Here is a 19974-nt window from a genome sequence, read left to right as displayed (position 1 = left end):
TTTAGGCATGTGGTTAGTAAATCATTAGACAGATAAATCATAAATCAAATATTAATTTTGTAAGTTCATGCAACTTGTTAATATATATAGTTTTAGATAGATTTATACTAATTTCACTCACATCTAAACTTTTTTGGTTTTGTCAAAGTAACTTCTACCCTTCCGGACAACATTTGACTCGCATAATAAACTCCATTCGGATTATTGTCATAAAAAATTTGTGCGTGAAAACTCATATCAGACCAAACACTAAACTTTGCAAAAACTGTACAAATTTACACTATTTATAAATTAATATTTCTAGCAGTCACTAAGTGTTTTTTAAAAAGAAATGTGCAAAATATTTTGTATGAATATGTTCTCTAATTAGTATAGTTCAGTTATGTAAACAGTGAAACTTTATTACACGTTAATTTTACATATGATAATCATGAAATTTTTGTGAGTTCTGCTTATATGTAAAGATATCTTTATCTTCAATTACTCACACGATACTAAATCTGCATTTATTGAACATCATCGTGTTTTCTTATTCGATTTCCATGAAAATACTACGTTTATCGCGTTTTGCGAAGATAACACTTATGACGTTATAGATAAGCTTATTAAATTTATATTAGGCATTATGTGAATAAACAAAAAAATAACTTTTTACTATAGATTTTTTTCCTCAGATCTTTAATGTGTCGTAAACTGGTCCAGTGTTCCCCAAAATCTAAATAATACTTGACATCAGTACATCAGAATATTTTTTTAATCCGTTTTCTAACATCTCCAATTTAAATTTTACAGTTTAATCTTATAATTTCAATGCGCTATACCTTGCACTACATAACACACTATAAAAGCTTAAGTGACGCCAAAGTTTAAATAATTTAATATCCTGGTGGTTATGCAGAAAACTTAGTTTTCACTTACAACACTTCAACCTTTTCAAACTGGTTAGAATTATGTTCTTGTCCAGCTTTCCACAAGTCCTTTCACCGATTGAAAACTATAGTTTTCAATATATAAGTTGTAAATTCAATTTATTTTCAATATATATTCAACTTATAAGTATATAATATTATTGAATTTTTACCCGCAATATAAGACAACTCTGAATCTAAATATATTAAAGACTATATTAAAGAAATAGAAAAATGAGATAGGGTAAGGCGAGGCGCAAAGGTTCAATTTAATTTTTTGTAATTATAAACTAAACTAAATTACTATTTTATATTGTTTACACCTTTGTCAATGTAAATGTTTAGTCGATCCTTTTTATCCCACCCACATGTAAGCTTTTATAGAGATTATAGAGATAGAGAATCAAATATCAAATTTAAAATAATATTACATCTTACAGTAGAACAGTTAAATAACGTAAAAAATAAAAAAAATTATATTTAGGTGTAATAAACTATAGTTTATTCTTATATTTATAAATATAAAAGCTCAAAACTATAAAAATCATCTACCAAAGAAAAAAATGCTTTTGTTACGAATATTGATACATTACTAATATTTATCTCCCGATAGCCCCATCGTAAGGATTTAGGTGATGGCTATAGTTACACATATTTTACCTTCTACTTTAAAATAGTAAACATTAAAAAAAATATATGCAAAAATATGTATACCTACTTCTCTGTATTTTTAAGATAATGATTTATCGATTGGATTATTGCTTTCTTTTTACTATTATTGATAATTTAGCTAATCAATTACTTTATATTAATAAATCAAAATATTGTAAAAATGAATTCATTTCCAATAAATCAAAAACATATTTTAGAGATCAGTTTATCGCAAAAATGCCATATTAATTAAGTTCCTTAAGTATACTTGTACTTAAATTTACTTTCAAATCAAATGTACGCGACATTGTCACAACCAAAATAAAAAGAAGAGTTATAGTTAAGATACATACAATAGTAACTAAGTTTTAAACAAACAGAAATACAAGAATCATATAATTTAGATTTAATTGAAATTTGATTTATTTGCAGAATTTCCTACACAATCCTAACAATCTAAATCTGAATTCTGGTTGAACATGTACAATCTCTGCTAGTATCGATTCTGTTCTAAATTGAAAAGACAAAGTAATTGCATAGTTGTTGGCATATATTTGTAAAATAACATTTTTTTAAATAATTTATTACATTCATTCATTATAAGAAATATTTGCTATTCGAGAGAATAAAGTTGCATTGAGGTATAATTTTTATTTTCTAAGTAAAACCAAGGCTTTAGGCCCATAATAAGCATTGGTGCTTATTATTTGTTACATATTATAATCTATATTATTGTTTTGAATTATATACTGGATACAAAGGTGTAAAATTTTGGAATCCAATTGTGTATTGAGAATCATTATTATCGCGTATACTCTGTGCACCAAACATGCACTCTTCATATGAAGGAGCTGAAAATAGAAAACAATTATTTTACTTAATCGTGTTAAACAATATACATTTATATGTTTCAAGAGAACTAGATTTTTAGCTCTAAATGAATTTTTGTAATTTTTGCAGTTTTTGTAATTAATAGTTTGCTTTTAAAGTTAATTCCCCAGGTAAATCAAATTATCTCGATTTTTTTATAAAATTCGAAATGTTTGCAAAGGGTTGACCTTTGCTTCAAAATGCATCACTTTCAGTTACATTTATGAGTATTCCAATTTCTAGTTTTTCAAAAAGTAATTTTTAATTTGTGAATACATTCGATCGATAATGGTTTAAAAATCTTAAAATATTTTATTCAACAAATACTTGGTCGGCATGATGACTCAAGTAGCCAAAAGGGTTAAAAATTAAAATAATGATTTATTTATTATATGCCTTAAGAAGTTTGACTTAATTCTCCGTAAGTTACTTACGTAAGTCATCATTTGGTGCGCCGGCACCAGGTTGCGCGGTTATTGGTGGCGCTGATGGCGCAACATTTGCGAATCCTATTTCTGGTTGTTCAGGTCTATTACTTAATGGTACAGTACCGACAGTGAAAGGCAGTTCTAAACGCATTGACCTGTGACATCCAGGAATACTGGCTTTGACCTATTTGCGAAAAGAAAATAATTAATTTTCAAAAAATTTTCATTGAATATTGGTATTAGGATTTAGAACCCATATTAAACATGTCAAAATTAGTAACTTTTTATTCAAATTTTATAACACAAACAGCCACACATGCTTTGATTTTAATTATAATTGACTTATTAAATATAAAGATGTAGAAATTGATTTGTAGTGAACCTATATATGTTTACAACATACATTATTTTTATATCTTTTATTGTTTTTAAGTATCAGCAAAAATTTAATGAGTTAGACCCAGTTAGATATATACTTTAGATAATTTACTCATTTAGTCATAGTACATTACTCATAGTAATCGGTCTATTTTAGACAATATTTAACATATTCATAGAATTTACAACAGTTCCACACGATCTACAAAATTTTCGGACAATTTACCACATTTTAAGACGATCTACGATATACTCGTATTCAAACGTTTTGCAATATTTTCAAACAATATTCTTCAGTTTTATACAATTTACAACACTTTCAGACAATTTATCACATTTCCAAACAATTTATATTTTTAAAAATCTATAACATAATCAGATAATCTGCAACATATTCATACAATTTGCAACACATTCAGATAGTTTGCAACATTTTTAGACAATCTACATCATATTTAGACGGCTTATTTAGAAAAGTATTTGTGCCTTACATTAAGGGATGATAAGAAATACAATTTCACTTTTTGGCATTTCACTGTTACATACCTTGATAACATAATCAATGTCTATAATACTACAGTTGTGCAATAATGAAGGAGGTATTACAGGTAATTGAATATTTCTTGTGATCGAAGTTTTAGTATATCTAGGAACTCCTTCAGCACTTACTGTCACCAAGTCGGTTGAACTGTGTTTGATTTTATGTGGACTTCTGCTATGAAATTTAGCAATCTATAAAATAAATGGTAAATTAAGTATATGGATAAATGAAAATACAAAGCTTCTCTTCCTTTAAAATAATCTATGTTCGAAAAGTAAGAGCGGTAAACGAAATTGTTTCCGTTATTGTACGATAATTTCATTATAGTTCCTACAATTCATAGAATCGAATTGGTCTTTTAATTCGAAATTTTCAAATTAATATTTCTGTATCTCTTCAACAAAAAAAGATAGATCAGGAAAATGTCTCATATACGTATGTGGCTGCAATAATTTTTTTTCTTGAACCTGATACAAAATGTATTACGATTCATTATGCATTACATTTAGATTATGCAAAAATAATACAAATCTATTTTTATTGATTTAAACAAAAAGCGTGAAGTCTTGTTTGCTTATTTATGCGATTGAAGAAATTACATAACAAAATATCATTATTGAATGGAAATAATTACTAAATAACATTATAATGCGTTATACAAGAATCTAGCCAGATCATTACCAAACATTTAACATTTAAGTAATATTTATATTATAAATATTACTTATTTATATTCCATATATTTATTACTTTTGTAATTTTGATGTGAAGATACTCCACGTCCACTCTGGTCTCATTGGAGACATTACAAGTGACGGCAATTTCTTCACCAGGTGCGTATCCCGTACGTGGCAATTCTACGTTCACTCGCATCGGTTTGGTAGAACAACCGCACCAAAGAGTTTTAGTCGATTCTCTGCTCACTGGTAACTTTATATATAAATGATGAATTTTATATTATTTTATATAATATAGTTTAATGTATATGAGTATCAGGGTGAGATTGCTTAAGTCAAACTACCGCCTAAATCGTACCCCGGCTATATTTTGTTCGATAATTATAAATTACATCATTTGGTACCGTTAATGACAACTATATAGTCGACTAAGCAAATGTGTACAATCTGATAGCTGCCCGACTTTGTGAAACATATTTTTTTATTTATTTTTCATTTTCAAACATCAGCCAATTTTTGGCCATACTTAAAAATGTCTAAATGGAATTGCAACCTCGTAATTTGTACGTCCGAGTTGTGAAGTTTCTACTAACAGTTGCAAGCGTTCTACAACAATAATATAATTCTGTTTTTTTTTTTTAAACTAAACTTTATTTACATTATTTATTTTGCAATCGTGTAGGCATCTTCAAATGGTAAAATTGATCAAGGGTATGCCAACAGTTTCTATTTCAAACGTGGGACACTTTATTGCTTAAGTCGTACCTATGCAAAACTTTTTACTGGTATCGCTTTAATAAAGCATTTTATTGATTTTAATTGAATGTTTCGTATTAAATGCGAAAAAATAATGGTTAAACACAATTTTCTGAAGTTTTTTCTCAAATTGGAAAACAAGTGGATTTCACCAAAAACGGCTATATCTTTATGAACCTAGAAATCTAATAATTTTATAAGTACCATATGCCCATTTAAAAATACTCGTGGAGCTTCCAAGTAAAGTCCTAACTGGGTGACATTTAGGGTTGTAAAAATAATTTAAGCATTTTCAAGTAAAATGCTACCAATATAAATATTTACGTTACATTTTCAGAACATTTATGTTAAAACTCAATCAATAAAATTATTTCTTCAAAGATACTGTCATGCCCCTAAATATGTACCAAATTGGCTCATACATAAAGATCTCGATAATAATACAGTACATGAGGAATTCCTTATCCATAGTAACAATTATAAAAAAGACTTTTAAAACACCCAATTAATGCGTAACAGGAATGAAAGATTAAAGTGGAAAAGACCACTCTCGGACATACAACAGCAAAATAGGATACCATCATACCCGGGCGCGCAATCAATGGATTGGCATCCGATTTAGACATTCTATGGACTATTCAAAAAAATTGCTTATGTAATTTTTAAAAATTTAATTATGTAATAGGTGCAAATATATATGAAAGAAAAAAGATATTGCTATTCAACAAAAACTTCACAGGCTACAAAACTAGTAAAAATACAGATAGTAATACTGCTCCAATATAAATACCCGATATCTAGGATCTAAATTCAGGTCAAGTGGTGATATAACAGTAAAGGCCGCTTTAGAAGTCTGATCAAATTTCCATGGTCGATCTAATGTCACTTTGATCGTGTAACGTACAAAACCAGTTCCACCCTCGTAACTGCAAGGTAGAAGTGCAGGAAGAGCACACATGAAATTGTAAATGTGTTTACCACTTTCCAACTGCACTTCTGAACCTGTTTCATTTCAAACATACATTTTAAATAATTCAAATCTTAATTACTAATCATTTATCTGTTATAAAATCGTTTACTACCTTGTTCAGAGCCTACCAAATAGGTAACAGAATTAAGATAGGTTTCTTCCGCGCCATAATGTACAGTACGGGTTTGAGATTTACCTTCGTGATCGGTATAAGATTCTGTCTCATTCCAAGAAGTCTCGGCTTTTCCATTTACTGTCATGTACAAACCTGGAATAACAATTATTTTAATTTTTAATGACTGTATTTCTAAAGATTGTTAAGTGCCAATGCAAAACATTGTTTTATAAACAATATAATCGATGGAAAAAATGTGCAAAAACAATAATTATAATTAACTTCCCGTGGGGTAAGTTATAGTAATCGCAAAAAAAATCGAAAATAAAAATTTTTGCATATCTTTACGTTTTAAAAGATTCTGAATTTAGAATCTTTTAAAACGTAAAGATATGCAAAAATTTTTATTTTCGATTTTTTTGCGATTACTTGTTTCGATTCTGATTAAATGTTAACATTTTGGCGTTCAATTATGCAAACATAGCAGCAATATGCATTTCGTATTTTCACTTTTATATGAATGCCCATGCCTTATACATACAAGCACACACACACACACACACACACACACTATATATAACATAATATAAATAAATATATATATAACATAATATAAATAATATCCATTATTGAATATCATAAAAAGAATACTAACTTCTCAACTTTTTTGCCTTGGTTAAAGATACTTCCACCCTCCCGGACAATACTTGACCCGCGTAATAAACACCATTTGGATTGTTATCGTAAAATATTTGTGCGTGAAAAGACATATCTATATATACCCAACTAGTAAAATATTAATACTGCAAATATATTTTGTCCTAAAATATATAAATGTAATGCATTAACAATTATAGAAAGATTTATTATTGTTTAAATAAAACACAGGATATAGGCGCATTGCTATGCAAATTCGGTCTCACATTGGTATTTAAACGATTTATGGGCCTTTTTACCCTTTTCGCTATAGAAGTTCTTTCCGCAGAAATGTCGCTGCTGTACGGGAATAGCGTGAGCTTGACGCTCAGTTGCACTACTGAACAGATATTAAGATATTTCTATGATTATCAATAAATATGTGTTAAAAAGTTGAAAATAACGCTTCTAGTACATTAATTACAATTACAAGAAGAAATTTCAATAAAGACTAAATTTCTCAATACTTTAACTCAATTTATACTCATTAACTCAATAATCTTGAAGCAAAAGCAAACACATGTCGTCCAAGGACGACATCCGTAGCATAAGGGTTAAATGTTTTTTTGAAAAAAACTTGGTAAAATTCGGTATGATCAACTCGATAACTTATTTTTTGGTCAAGATATATTGTACCACTTTTTGGTTATAATCACAAAAAAATAGTTACATAAATCGAAGCTATATTGTATGTATTCACACTGATTTGGATTACTATTTGTTACTAATGTTAAATAAATTGCTTGAAGTTAAAATAATAATTGTTGTATTTACCGGCATTCCGGTTATTTGAAATAACCGTCAGAATTATGTTTCCGTAACAATATTTCCTCTGGACATTTGACAAATAGCAGTAGCGCAACGTGCGCGCTTCGGTAATTAAAATTTTCACGTTTTTTTTGTCTGAATAATATTTGGGCATTTTATATTTAACTTTTTAAAGCACTAGCAAATCACTTCACAATAATATAGTCACATACATACAATTAATTATGAGCATGAAAATTTGTGTAACGGATTTTTTAAAGGCATTCTTGAACAGGCAAAAAATCGTTGATATACCAGTGTTAAGCCGATACCGTATAGCAATCCATCTATAACCATGAATTAATAAACATGTTTATTTATACTTGATAATGCATTATCATTGTAAAAATATAATGAAAATTCTACTTTATTGTTCACCTACATAACTTATTAAAACATATTCATTGCGCGGAATTATTATTAAATATATTATTGCAATAAAATAAGTTTATATGAACCACTATTAAATATTCAGCCAACACTATTCATAATTAAATATGCAAACATATCACACAAATTAATCTGACAGCAGCAGCGATATATATTAAGAATCTATATGTAATAACCTTTATTAAAACGTGAATATATAATATGTAATGGATGAAAGAATTATATTATTACACATTTTGACATTGGATTTCTATGAAAATAGCACTTTTTTGTCCCTATGTGATGGCGTATGCCAACAAACTGCCATACAATTATCAATAGAAATACACAAAACTCATATACAAACTCAGAATCATGTGCGTACACAATTTGATATCGTGGTGTGTATACGGCGGCGCCGGAATATCGCTTCAAGTTCGATCGTCATCAAATTATTTTTTCAACTAGTGGGAGCCAAAGTTAATTGAGTAGGCAATGTGTTAGGAGCGACAATTATGCTCAAATTTATTTACCTATCGCACTGTAGTAATCAATATCTAAATTTTTAGTGAAACGATTTATGAATATTTAAATATAAGTCAATTTTTCTATTCTAATCAGGTTGGAATGTAATAGTAAAGCAAAAATTCAGATAATATTGACGCAAAGGATAAATATAAATAAGCGAAAATCGGGTTTTTGTAATTAAACGAATAACTTTTTAAGGAATCTTAATAGGTTCTTAATTCCAAAAGGTGTGACGAGGTGGCCGAGTGGTTAAGGCGTTGGACTGCTAATCCAATGTGCTCTGCACGCGTGGGTTCGAATCCCATCCTCGTCGAAGTAGTTTTACAAACTTATTTTGATACTAAAATACATATATAAAATTAATTCGAAAGGCAAATCAAAGAAAAAAATAACAGAGATTTTACTGAACATAGTAAATTTATTCATAATATCAAGTTTGCTTTAGAAAAGAGGAAACAAGGTAATACTACTAATTGGAAATATGTCTCTTCTTTCACATTTCCTGCTATAATTGCTGAAGTCGTCCTTGCTTGGCATAGCCGTTTTGTTTAATCACTCGTAAACACCCTAAGAATAAAAACAAAACGATCTAAAATTTTAAGAACAACACTTCTAGATTGAACTAAAAAAGTATTAAAAAAGTCAGAGCGTTTAGTGAATCCACAGCAAAGTACCTATCTGTTTAACTGAATTAAAAAGCGAGTTCTTTACCGCATATATGCTCTCGATATCTAACAGTAAGAAAACTTCTGGCTAAAAATAATAATAGTATTATTTTTGATTTACTTATATTTTGCACACTCAATTCCATACGGACCCAGTCTAAATTATTTGATGGTCAGGTCAATTGAAATTAACTAATTAATTAATAATCGCAAATAAAATTAATTATTTCACAAATATATTTCCGTCCATATTTTTAATGAAAATTTTGGTGATGCACTTTTCGTTGAAAATTTTGTAAATCATAATATTCTCTAATATATATATGAATCAAGTTTATATTTACCATTTGAACAATCAATATATTGTAACAGTTTGTTTAATTTTCAACTATTTCTTTTTTTAGATAAAACAAAATGATCATCATAAATGACCTTTCACAAGAACTATTGTAAATTAAATGTAGAAAAATAGTTCTATAATTTTTGTTTGTTTCATTTATTTATTTATTTAATTTAAGTATTGAATTGTGAAATGAACCTACTGGATTTTTCATAATTTTATTGTCTGTAAAAATTAAAATACCAATATACTAAAAAAAATTGTATTCACATACTCTATAACAATAATTATAAAATATATCTGCATGTAGTTATTTACACATTATTTTATAATCTGTGAACATTATTTTCTGATTTATTTTTAGATAAAATATACTAAATTATATGTGATGCCGCAAACAAAAACTTTCATAATTTCTTAAAATATAATATAAAATAAGTAGATGGAATGATAAAAGTTTTCTTTTGAATTTCTTATAACAGTTATCTACATTTTATATATCCTCATAAAATATCTTCATATATTCATGATAATGTAGTGACAATAAAATATTTTATAAATGCATTGAACATAAACATTTAAATAAAATTAAATTATCATTAAATCTTTTATCAGTACTTTATAAAACAATTATTATATACAACATACCATAGTCGTCCTTATTCATAAAACAATGTAACAAATTTTACCTGAGTAATCTTTTTTAACGATTTTGCATTGTTGGAAATAATGCAAGAGGAATAATAGGTAAGAGGCCGGGAACTTGTCTATTAGCCAAATCAACTTCATTATTCATGTGGGATGTCGTGAGAGCTTGTAAAATACCATCTGTCAAAACACTATTTTGAGTATTCGTAGTTTGTAATCCGTTATCAGGAGTCATACTATTTGATGCCGAACTTATATTGTCAGGCCGTCCAGTTGATGCTAATGAAGAAGTCTGCAAATTAACTTCTTGATTTTGTTGATTAGCTTCTAATGTTTCAGTATTATTTTGCTTTTGATTTCTTTGCCTTTTCTTGGGACCCTCACTTGGTGGTATAATCAAAGGATATGGAAGTTTTTCTACCCTTCGTATATTTGAAGGAGTGTCTATGCCATGCGCTGCGCGTTTGTGCTGTGTTAAATGGTATCCTTGAATAAATCCTTCCCCACAAATTTCACAATTATATCTGCAATTAGTTATGTTTTAATTATATGGCTTTCTATTATTTGTTAAATATTTGTGTTGAAAATGGTTATTGGAGTTAAATATCCATAAAGTAAACTATTTAGTTTTGGTGCATTTCCATTGAGGTATTTATAATATATTGTTATATAGTTTAATTTATATATTCAAAGTATTGATTGTAATTATCATAAAAATAAAATTAGAATAAAAATAATTGGGCTTTTAAATTTTTGAAATTGGTCTATCCGTTTTTGGGAAAACATCGATTTAAGCTAAAAAATCTGTTCACACACACACACACACACCTTTTCCAAATTTGGTCTCATTTGATTCAGAATGGCTTGCAATGGATTTTTTTATGAAAACAAACTTCTCCTTCGGGAAGTTATTAATATTTCTATGACTGCAGTAAAAGTTAATTATAGAATGTTATACAAGTATGTATTATAAAAGAAGTACTAAAAAGCATTAGGAAGCCACATTAAAAGTTGGCACATTTTCAAGATAGCAAAATGGTACAATACTTGTTAGATTTATACAAAAAAAAATGTATAAAAAAACAAAACCTAGAAATAACGCAAAATTTGCTATCGCGTTTCAGTCACAATCAGATAAAATTTAGTTTAATTAGTTTCACATTCTCGGATTTCATGATATGCAATTGTGACATCGATTTTTGCTTCAAAATATGTATCCAAAATATATTGCCAATCAAAAATTAACTACTAAGAAACTTCAGTGTAGATTGCCAATAGAAAATCTCTCATACTAAACCTACATGAATACATGAATCTTATTAAAACATTAAAACATTTAAAAAAGTACCTAATGTGATAAATATTATTCAAAGTGAACTTACTATTAGGAAACATATATTTGTTTATTTGATGTTTCTTGGTTGAAGATCAATTTATTTCGCTATGGATATTTTTGAATCTTATTGTTTGTGAATACTTTGTTCAACTTGTCAAGACTAGTATCTTAAATATAAATTACCTTTCGCCTGTATGTCTTCGGACATGAGCTTTCAAATCATTTCCTTGCGCAAAAGCTTTACCGCAATGAGAACAGACATATGGCTTTTCTCCAGTATGGACCCGAGTATGCACTACAAGATTGTATGCCCGTTGAAAACCTAAAATGTTAGATTTCAATAACGTTGATAATCATTTCAACTGGTATGTGACACCAAAATATATTCACAGATGTTTGTGTTTTTAAAAAAATGAACGTGAAGCAATATTTTAATAATATTAGTATGGTATTTAAATGTAGAATTTTATTACTCGCCTTTTCCACATATCGTACAAAGATGTGTTTTTTCCCCAGTGTGATATCTTTCATGAACGGTTAAATCTGTTGCCCTGGGAAAACCCTTTCCACAATACCGGCATTTATATGGTTTTTCGCCCTTGTGCCTCCTCATATGAATGACTAAATAGTCATTACGAATGAACCTGCAATTAGTGAAAATAGATTAAAGCATTAATGCAAACATTTTATCAACAACATGTTGTTGTACAAAATATTTTATAGAAAAATATTTGATTCGCAGGATATTTAATAAAAATATGTTCATTCTTGATACTTTTTTTTGATGTTGAAACATATTTGTGATAAATAATGCACAAAGTTAAGTGATTTCGTAAGTTTTTTAGAAATGTATTTTAATTATCTCTTTTTGGTTGTGCCAAATCAGTAACATTGTAATTGTTTAGAGAAATTACTTCTTTATAATGAAATGTTATAAAAATGAATATAAAGATAGTGAGATATTATATGCAAAATAATTAAAACACACTTTTAAAAAACCTACTTTAAATTTTGTGTGTTACTACACAACATATTGTAGAAGGCCATTATGATCTAAAGGCATGAATTTTATGCGATTTTTGAAAAGCCAATATTATTATTATTAAGCTAGAATAATGTCCCAATCGTATGTACTACATACAAATTAGAAAGAAAGTTTTTTCACAAAATAGCGAGCATGTGAAAGAAATATTATTTTTTTTAATATATGTATAACTTTTTTTTATGTAGATTTTTCTTAAAAATGAAAAATCGGGATTTAGGGATGGACGTGTTCCATACTAGAAGTACCAAAGTCTAAAGAAAACCCTGTAAAATTTTCAAGTAAATCGGTCCAGTTTCACAGAGAGAAAAAACATGAGAGTATCATTGAAATTAAACAGCTCTATCTCCGAAAGTAATTTAAATTTTGAAAAATTCTTTTGTACACATATTATTGAACAGTTAAAATATGCAAAAAAAAAAGAAACTGTATAAAATGGCAATTCTGAATGTTTTTTATTATATATTACCTTTGACCACACTCTGAACATAAGAATGGTTTTTCATTTGAGTGTGTTTTCAAGTGTTCCATAAGTTCTGGCTTTGCATTAAATGTCATCGAGCAAAATTTGCAAGAGTAAGTCTTTCCCTCCAGATGAAGCTTCATGTGCGTTTGCAAATATTTGGCTGTTGTGAATCCTAAATATAATTTGTTCTGTCAATATCATTCACTTTTATTTAACATTTATTATAAATTATATAAATATGTTTAAAAACCTTTTTTACATATTTCACAAATCTCAGTTTTTTTAGGATTGGCAGGTTTATCGCCATGTTTTGATTCTTTGTGCTTATTGAGATGGTCTTTTTTACTAAAGCCCTTATTACAAATTTCACATTCAAATGGTTTCTTATCTGCATGATTATACATATGAATATTGAGATGATCCAACCTAGAAAAATATATAACATTTAATATACAAATATAATTTTTCTTTCGGATGGTATATAAATACAATGAAAATATCAGAGGTAATATCAAATCTGGGGTTTGGTTAGAAACTTGAATGCACATAATCTTGCTTTTTACTTACAAATATCAGACAAATGCTTTTCATTTCATTCAATCAATTTCGATTTTGTTGCACTCATATTACATCCAAAAACTAAGTAGTAGACAATGATAAAAATTAGTACATACTGCACAATTTTTGTACACCTTTCATAATGATACAGTGGAATACATAATCTTTCATTCACCAAAACTTCATTTTTATCATTTTATTTATTTATATTCCACTTTGTAAAGAATTGTTTTTTTTTTTTGTTATTAATATTTCTAATAAGATTTCAAAGAACTGAAATTATTACTTTCACAGGAAACCATCAAAACATTTTATTACCTGTATCCAATAATTGAGTTGGATTAAATTCGTTTTACAGAGTATATTTAAAAAATCATAACCCAAAAGATACTCTATGTTTAATTGAACTTAAAATTAGCTTTGAGAAAAAGCTATACTTGGCCCTTTTAATTGTTGTATTTAATAACATCGAAATAATTGAAAAAATTGATTTCAATATTTTATAAAAAAAAATTAATCAGCACATAAATCTCTTTTAAACATTTTAATATATGTAATCAATACATTTCACTCTTTAAGATGATCCTTTTTGCCCAGAACTCTTTTGAACAACCTCAGATTTAATAAAACGTCTGATATTTATCACCTGTTAAAACCCTTTGCGCAAACATGGCACTTATAAGGTTTAATAGATAAATGTGTTAAGTGATGACGTTTCATATGATTAGACCTCGTAAAAGTTTTCTCACAAACTGGGCACTTATATATTTTACTACCACTATGCTTTTGTATATGTATTTGATGGCCTATTTCAGTAGTTAGCACTTTATCACATATTGTACATGGAAAATGACCAGTCTGTAAAAAAACAAATCTCATTAGTAATATAATATTAGTTTTAAATTTTACATTTAGTTCTTAATGTGGTAATAAAAACTATATCATTCAGTGCTGTAACTGTTGATAAGACATACTATTTTTTTATGATATAATTATATTATCAACACATCTTTTGCATTACATGCAACAAAATTGACTGTAAATGATTGTTATAGAATCAGGACGATTGACATCATTTATAGATTTAGAGCAAAAAAAAAATGGGTCCCGAAGAACAATTGTATAATATTCCGCTTTCTTTATGTTTATTTTTAACTTAAAATAACAAGAAATAAATTAAGAGAAAGTACTTATTTGTTACTTTTTGAATTTTGTCATAATAATATTTATAAGAACAAAATTCTACCATTTTTTGAAAATGTACTTTACTTCAACTTTTAATAATTAATAAATAAAATTTAATTAAATAGATTAGGACTTTTTGTAAATTATTACCTAGATATCATAAAATGTCAATATTTCAGTAAAAAATGAAATATACTTTTCTGTAGCTCTTCACAATTCAGTAAATTTATTTAAACTTGAACTTAAATCATTAAAATAATGTCAATAATATATTACCGAATCATCATTTTCAGTTTTAATTTCTATTTCTCCATCTTCTTCTTTGATCACAAAATTGTTAAGATTCTGATCAGAAATTTCATCTATAGGCTTTTCTGTTGCATCTTCTGGAATATATTTTCTCGGCCTACCGCGCTTCCTACCAGGTACTTTGGGTTGAACCTGTTTAGTTTTCTTTTTCTTTCTAGTCTTTTGTTTATAAGGACTAAATTCAACATCACTTGAATCATCACTATTATTTAATTCTACAGAGTTAGATTTATTAACTAAAGGTGAATGTGCAGGGGAATGACTGTCGTCAGCAATATCAAAATCATGTTCATCATTGGATTCATTTTCTGGTTCTTGTTTCAACTCCAAATGATCCATAACATTAATATCAGGTTCAGTATATACTAACTCTGCATTTTCAAAAAATACTTCTGAGTCTAATGAATCTAGGCACTGAATGTTTTTTGGATTATCATGAGTCTTAATATGATTCAATAATTGATCTTGCCTGCAGTAAAACATGCATATAATGAAGCTGAATTATTATCTAGATAGTGTACTCTTCAGAAGAATTAAATCATTTAAAAAACAAACCTATCAAATCCTTTATGACAATTTCCACAAGTAAAATCTTTAACACCTTGGCAATTTCCAATGTGGCGTTGGTAGTTTTCATTACGAATAAAGCCCATATTGCACTTATCACAGCTGGTAGAATGCACACAATTAATAACATAAATGAAAAAGTTCATATATCTAACTAATCTATCTATATCTAATAATAACTGAATATATTTCATCAACTTACCTAAAAGGCTTATTTTTTACATGCAACAACATATGCCGCTTTAAATGCTCTAATCTAGTAAGTGTTGTTTTACAAACTTTGCATGAGTATCTGCAATTAAAGAGTAAATTTATTTATATCGTATAAATCTTAATAGTAACTACTGTATAAATTGAATACATACTTCTGGTTCTTCGATTGACTACCATGTACTTCTTTCATATGCCTTTGTAAATGGTATTGTCTTACATATACTTTATCACACTGTTGACAAGCATGTGAGCTAATGCTATTTTCATGTTTGGCATTATGGAGCTTAAAGAACATAAATTTGTTATCGTTATTTATGTAAGTAAATATATTATTAAGATGTCAGCACTAAATACTCAAAAAAGCACAATAAAAATATGCAATAATTTGTTTTCAACTTTATTACAGTAAAATGAAACACATTATACTTTTAGTTTTTATAGAAATTTAATTGAGACGCCTATTTCATTCATAAGTTACCTTCAAGCCCTCAACTGAACTAAATTTCTTGTCACAATATTCACAACAATAAACATTCGAGTAATTTAAAGGATAAACATCTTCAGTTTGTGTACATTTGTCATTGATGTTCAAATTATTAAATAATGTCCCATTATCAATATTCTTGAATTTTTCCAATGTTTGTTTTGGAATCTCATGAAATTCCAAATTTGAATTATCAACATTTTCACTTTTGATATTAATTTCTGTATTATATAAACTATTAAAATCTATTATGTCGTGCAAAGAAGTTTCTTCTTTGATAGATTTTTTTGATAAATGAGCTAGATACTCCCTCAATTTAATATCACTTTTTTCAAATTGTACTTTAAATTCATATGCTTCAATTAATCTGAGTGAACATTTTGTGCACACTTGTTTAGGTAATCCATCATTCCTATGAACCTAAAAATTTATTTGTAATATTTATAAAAACATTATTGATAAAAGATTATTGCTAAGATTATTGATAATTAGCTATAAAGCACCATCATCTTTAGAATTCCATTCATTCAATATACCTTTATTTGAGTGCAATTAATAATTTTGTTACTTAATTCAGATTGTGAATTTTCACTCTCTGTAAATATACACTCCATTTCCCCTTCTTCAATTAAGCAACTTCTGCATGCTCTATCAAAGTTTATTTTTACTAATTCTTCCATGATTGATATAATTAATCTAAATCTATAAACTACATTTGTTTGTTTACATAATAAAAAATAAACGTTTTAGGTTGCAAAAAACATAACAATTCATACAAAATGGCGATAGTTGTGAAGTCACCACAGCATGCTAACTGACAGCCGTGACAGTTAAAAGAAAAGTGTTGCTGTGCATGTTTCATGTCACTCATACCAAGCTTAAAATTAGTAAAATTATTCTCATCAGGCAATACTAAAATCTTTCATACTTGTATATGCAATTTATTCGGTTCTAACTCACCACCTGTTTATGAGTGATTTTACTGAATTTGTTACATGCTATTGTTTTTTGTCTAATTTTATATAGTGTTGTGCGAAATATAATATCAAAATTTTAGTTAAGTTTGGTCAAAGTGTCAATCGTCATATTGCGGATATTAGTGTATATTATACGTGCGTATAGTTAGCAGCACAAGTACCTAGCAGCAAAATAATTTCAAGGTCATTTGTCATTTGGCTATATGGCCTATGTTTAAAACTTAATTTTACTGTATAAAATGTTAAAATATTGCTATAAAGTCAATTAAATCTTAATGTTTTAGGCTTTTCTAGTTTTTTTTGACATAAATATCTTATCTGACAGCATTATTTTCCATTGTTACCAACATCCCACAGTCGGTGCTGGCGATTCTGCTGTTGATAATGCAAATAAAATTACATATATTACACAAGTGCTCCTCAATTATCAACTCAATTAATAAAATTGTGAGAATAATAAAAAATGTGAAGCAAAAATATAGTGTTTTGTGTTGATTTCAAGGAATTTACAACAAATACTTTCGCTGTGTTTGAGAGGTTATTAAGTCTGCTGCTAGAACATTTTGATAGAAATAATCCATCAAATTTTACATTTTTGATACTAATGTTTCCTTATTAACTCAATAAATATAAATGTGAAAGAAAAATATAGTGTTTCGTGTTGATTTCAAGAAATTTACAACAAATTCTTTCGCTGTGTTTGAGAGGTTAAGTCTGCTGCTAGAACATTTTGATAGAAATAATCCATCAAATTTTACATTTTTGATACTAATGTTTCCTTATTAACTTAATAAACATAAATGTGAAAGAAAAATATAGTGTTTCGTGTTGATTTCAAGAAATTTACAACAAATTCTTTCGCTGTGTTTGAGAGGTTAAGTCTGCTGCTAGAACTTTTTGATAGAAATAATCCATCAAATTTTACATTTTTGATACTAATGTTTCCTTATTAACTCAATAAATATAAATGTCAAAGAAAAATATAGTGTTTCGTGTTGATTTCAAGAAATTTACAACAAATTCTTTCGCTGTGTTTGAGAGGTTAAGTCTGCTGCTAGAACTTTTTGATAGAAATAATCCATCAAATTTTACATTTTGATACTAATGTTTCCTTATTAACTCAATAAATATAAATGTGAAAGAAAAATATAGTGTTTCGTGTTGATTTCAAGAAATTTACAACAAATTCTTTCGCTGTGTTTGAGAGGTTAAGTCTGCTGCTAGAACTTTTTGATAGAAATAATCCATCAAATTTTACATTTTTGATACTAATGTTTCCTTATTAACTCAATAAATATAAATGTGAAAGAAAAATATAGTGTTTCGTGTTGATTTCAAGAAATTTACAACAAATTCTTTCGCTGTGTTTGAGAGGTTAAGTCTGCTGCTAGAACTTTTTGATAGAAATAATCCATCAAATTTTACATTTTTGATACTAATGTTTCCTTATTAACTCAATAAATATAAATGTCAAAGAAAAATATAGTGTTTCGTGTTGATTTCAAGAAATTTACAACAAATTCTTTCGCTGTGTTTGAGAGGTTAAGTCTGCTGCTAGAAGTTTTTGATAGAAATAATCCATCAAATTTTACATTTTTGATACTAATGTTTCCTTATTAACTCAATAAATATAAATGTGAAAGAAAAATATAGTGTTTCGTGTTGATTTCAAGAAATTTACAACAAATTCTTTCGCTGTGTTTGAGAGGTTAAGTCTGCTGCTAGAACTTTTTGATAGAAATAATCCATCAAATTTTACATTTTTGATACTAATGTTTCCTTATTAACTCAATAAATATAAATGTCAAAGAAAAATATAGTGTTTCGTGTTGATTTCAAGAAATTTACAACAAATTCTTTGAGAGTTGTGTGTTTGAGAGTTTATTAAATCTGCTGCTAGAACTTTTTGATATAAATAATCCATCAAATTTTACATTTTTGATACTAATGTTTCCTTATTAACTCAATAAATATAAATGTGAAAGAAAAATATAGTGTTTCGTGTTGATTTCAAGAAATTTACAACAAATTCTTTCGCTGTGTTTGAGAGGTTAAGTCTGCTGCTAGAACTTTTTGATAGAAATAATCCATCAAATTTTACATTTTTGATACTAATGTTTCCTTATTAACTCAATAAATATAAATGTGAAAGAAAAATATAGTGTTTCGTGTTGATTTCAAGAAATTTACAACAAATTCTTTCGCTGTGTTTGAGAGGTTAAGTCTGCTGCTAGAACATTTTGATAGAAATAATCCATCAAATTTTACATTTTTGATACTAATGTTTCCTTATTAACTTAATAAACATAAATGTGAAAGAAAAATATAGTGTTTCGTGTTGATTTCAAGAAATTTACAACAAATTCTTTCGCTGTGTTTGAGAGGTTAAGTCTGCTGCTAGAACATTTTGATAGAAATAATCCATCAAATTTTACATTTTTGATACTAATGTTTCCTTATTAACTCAATAAATATAAATGTGAAAGAAAA

The 19974-nt window shown here is 27.6% G+C and overlaps 2 protein-coding genes and 1 non-coding gene across 4 annotated transcripts; 1 reads left to right on the top strand and 2 right to left on the bottom strand.

Moving 5' to 3' along the window:
- Nucleotides 1-2273: 2273 nt before the first annotated feature.
- Nucleotides 2274-8511, bottom strand: LOC113366282 (arrestin domain-containing protein 2-like). Its single transcript, XM_026607863.1, has 8 exons — nt 8419-8511; nt 6950-7115; nt 6292-6447; nt 6000-6211; nt 4527-4706; nt 3782-3967; nt 2864-3041; nt 2274-2410 (listed from the first exon to the last, which is right to left on the bottom strand). The coding sequence occupies exons 2-8, from the start codon at nt 7062-7064 to the stop codon at nt 2289-2291; spliced, it is 1149 nt and encodes a 382-aa protein (XP_026463648.1). The 5' UTR covers nt 7065-7115; nt 8419-8511; the 3' UTR covers nt 2274-2288.
- Nucleotides 8512-8925: 414 nt separating this feature from the next.
- On the top strand, nt 8926-9007 carry Trnas-gcu. The gene has a single exon. It is a non-coding gene; the product is annotated as a tRNA-Ser (tRNA).
- Nucleotides 9008-10359: 1352 nt separating this feature from the next.
- On the bottom strand, nt 10360-16633 carry LOC113366281 (zinc finger protein 436-like). 2 transcript variants are annotated; one of them, XM_026607861.1, is made up of 11 exons: nt 16502-16633; nt 16176-16306; nt 16013-16102; nt 15799-15912; nt 15211-15712; nt 14396-14607; nt 13442-13617; nt 13195-13363; nt 12161-12327; nt 11867-12005; nt 10360-10871 (listed from the first exon to the last, which is right to left on the bottom strand). In XM_026607861.1, exons 2-11 carry the CDS (start codon nt 16211-16213, stop codon nt 10403-10405), a joined length of 2076 nt encoding a protein of 691 aa, XP_026463646.1. In that variant the 5' UTR covers nt 16214-16306; nt 16502-16633; the 3' UTR covers nt 10360-10402. The 2 variants fall into 2 exon arrangements, with proteins under 2 accessions (XP_026463646.1, XP_026463647.1); XM_026607862.1 differs by having other exon boundaries at nt 14480-14607.
- Between the last annotated feature and the right edge of the window lie 3341 nt (nt 16634-19974).

Source organism: Ctenocephalides felis, unplaced genomic scaffold (assembly GCF_003426905.1).
Source record: "Ctenocephalides felis isolate EL2017-DRISC unplaced genomic scaffold, ASM342690v1 CF-g0.4_SCAFFOLD_01170, whole genome shotgun sequence".
Taxonomy (NCBI): Eukaryota; Metazoa; Arthropoda; class Insecta; order Siphonaptera; family Pulicidae; genus Ctenocephalides; species Ctenocephalides felis.
Note: the sequence above shows the minus strand (reverse complement) of the source record. Positions and strands in the feature narration are given on the sequence as shown.

Excerpts from the sequence above, each read along its gene's own strand:
- LOC113366282 (XM_026607863.1), bottom strand. The coding sequence starts at position 7,064 with ATGTCTTTTCACGCACAAATATTTTACGATAACAATCCAAATGGTGTT. Across the intron at positions 3,968-4,526 it reads TTCACATCAAAATTACAAAA|ATTGCTAAATTTCATAGCAG; the intron begins GTAATAAATATA and ends TTTATTTTATAG. Across the intron at positions 3,042-3,781 it reads ACATTGATTATGTTATCAAG|GTCAAAGCCAGTATTCCTGG; the intron begins GTATGTAACAGT and ends TTTCGCAAATAG.
- LOC113366281 (XM_026607861.1), bottom strand. The coding sequence starts at position 16,213 with ATGAAAGAAGTACATGGTAGTCAATCGAAGAACCAGAA. Across the intron at positions 16,103-16,175 it reads AGTCAATCGAAGAACCAGAA|ATACTCATGCAAAGTTTGTA; the intron begins GTATGTATTCAA and ends CTTTAATTGCAG. Across the intron at positions 14,608-15,210 it reads AAACTGAAAATGATGATTCG|ACTGGTCATTTTCCATGTAC; the intron begins GTAATATATTAT and ends GTTTTTTTACAG.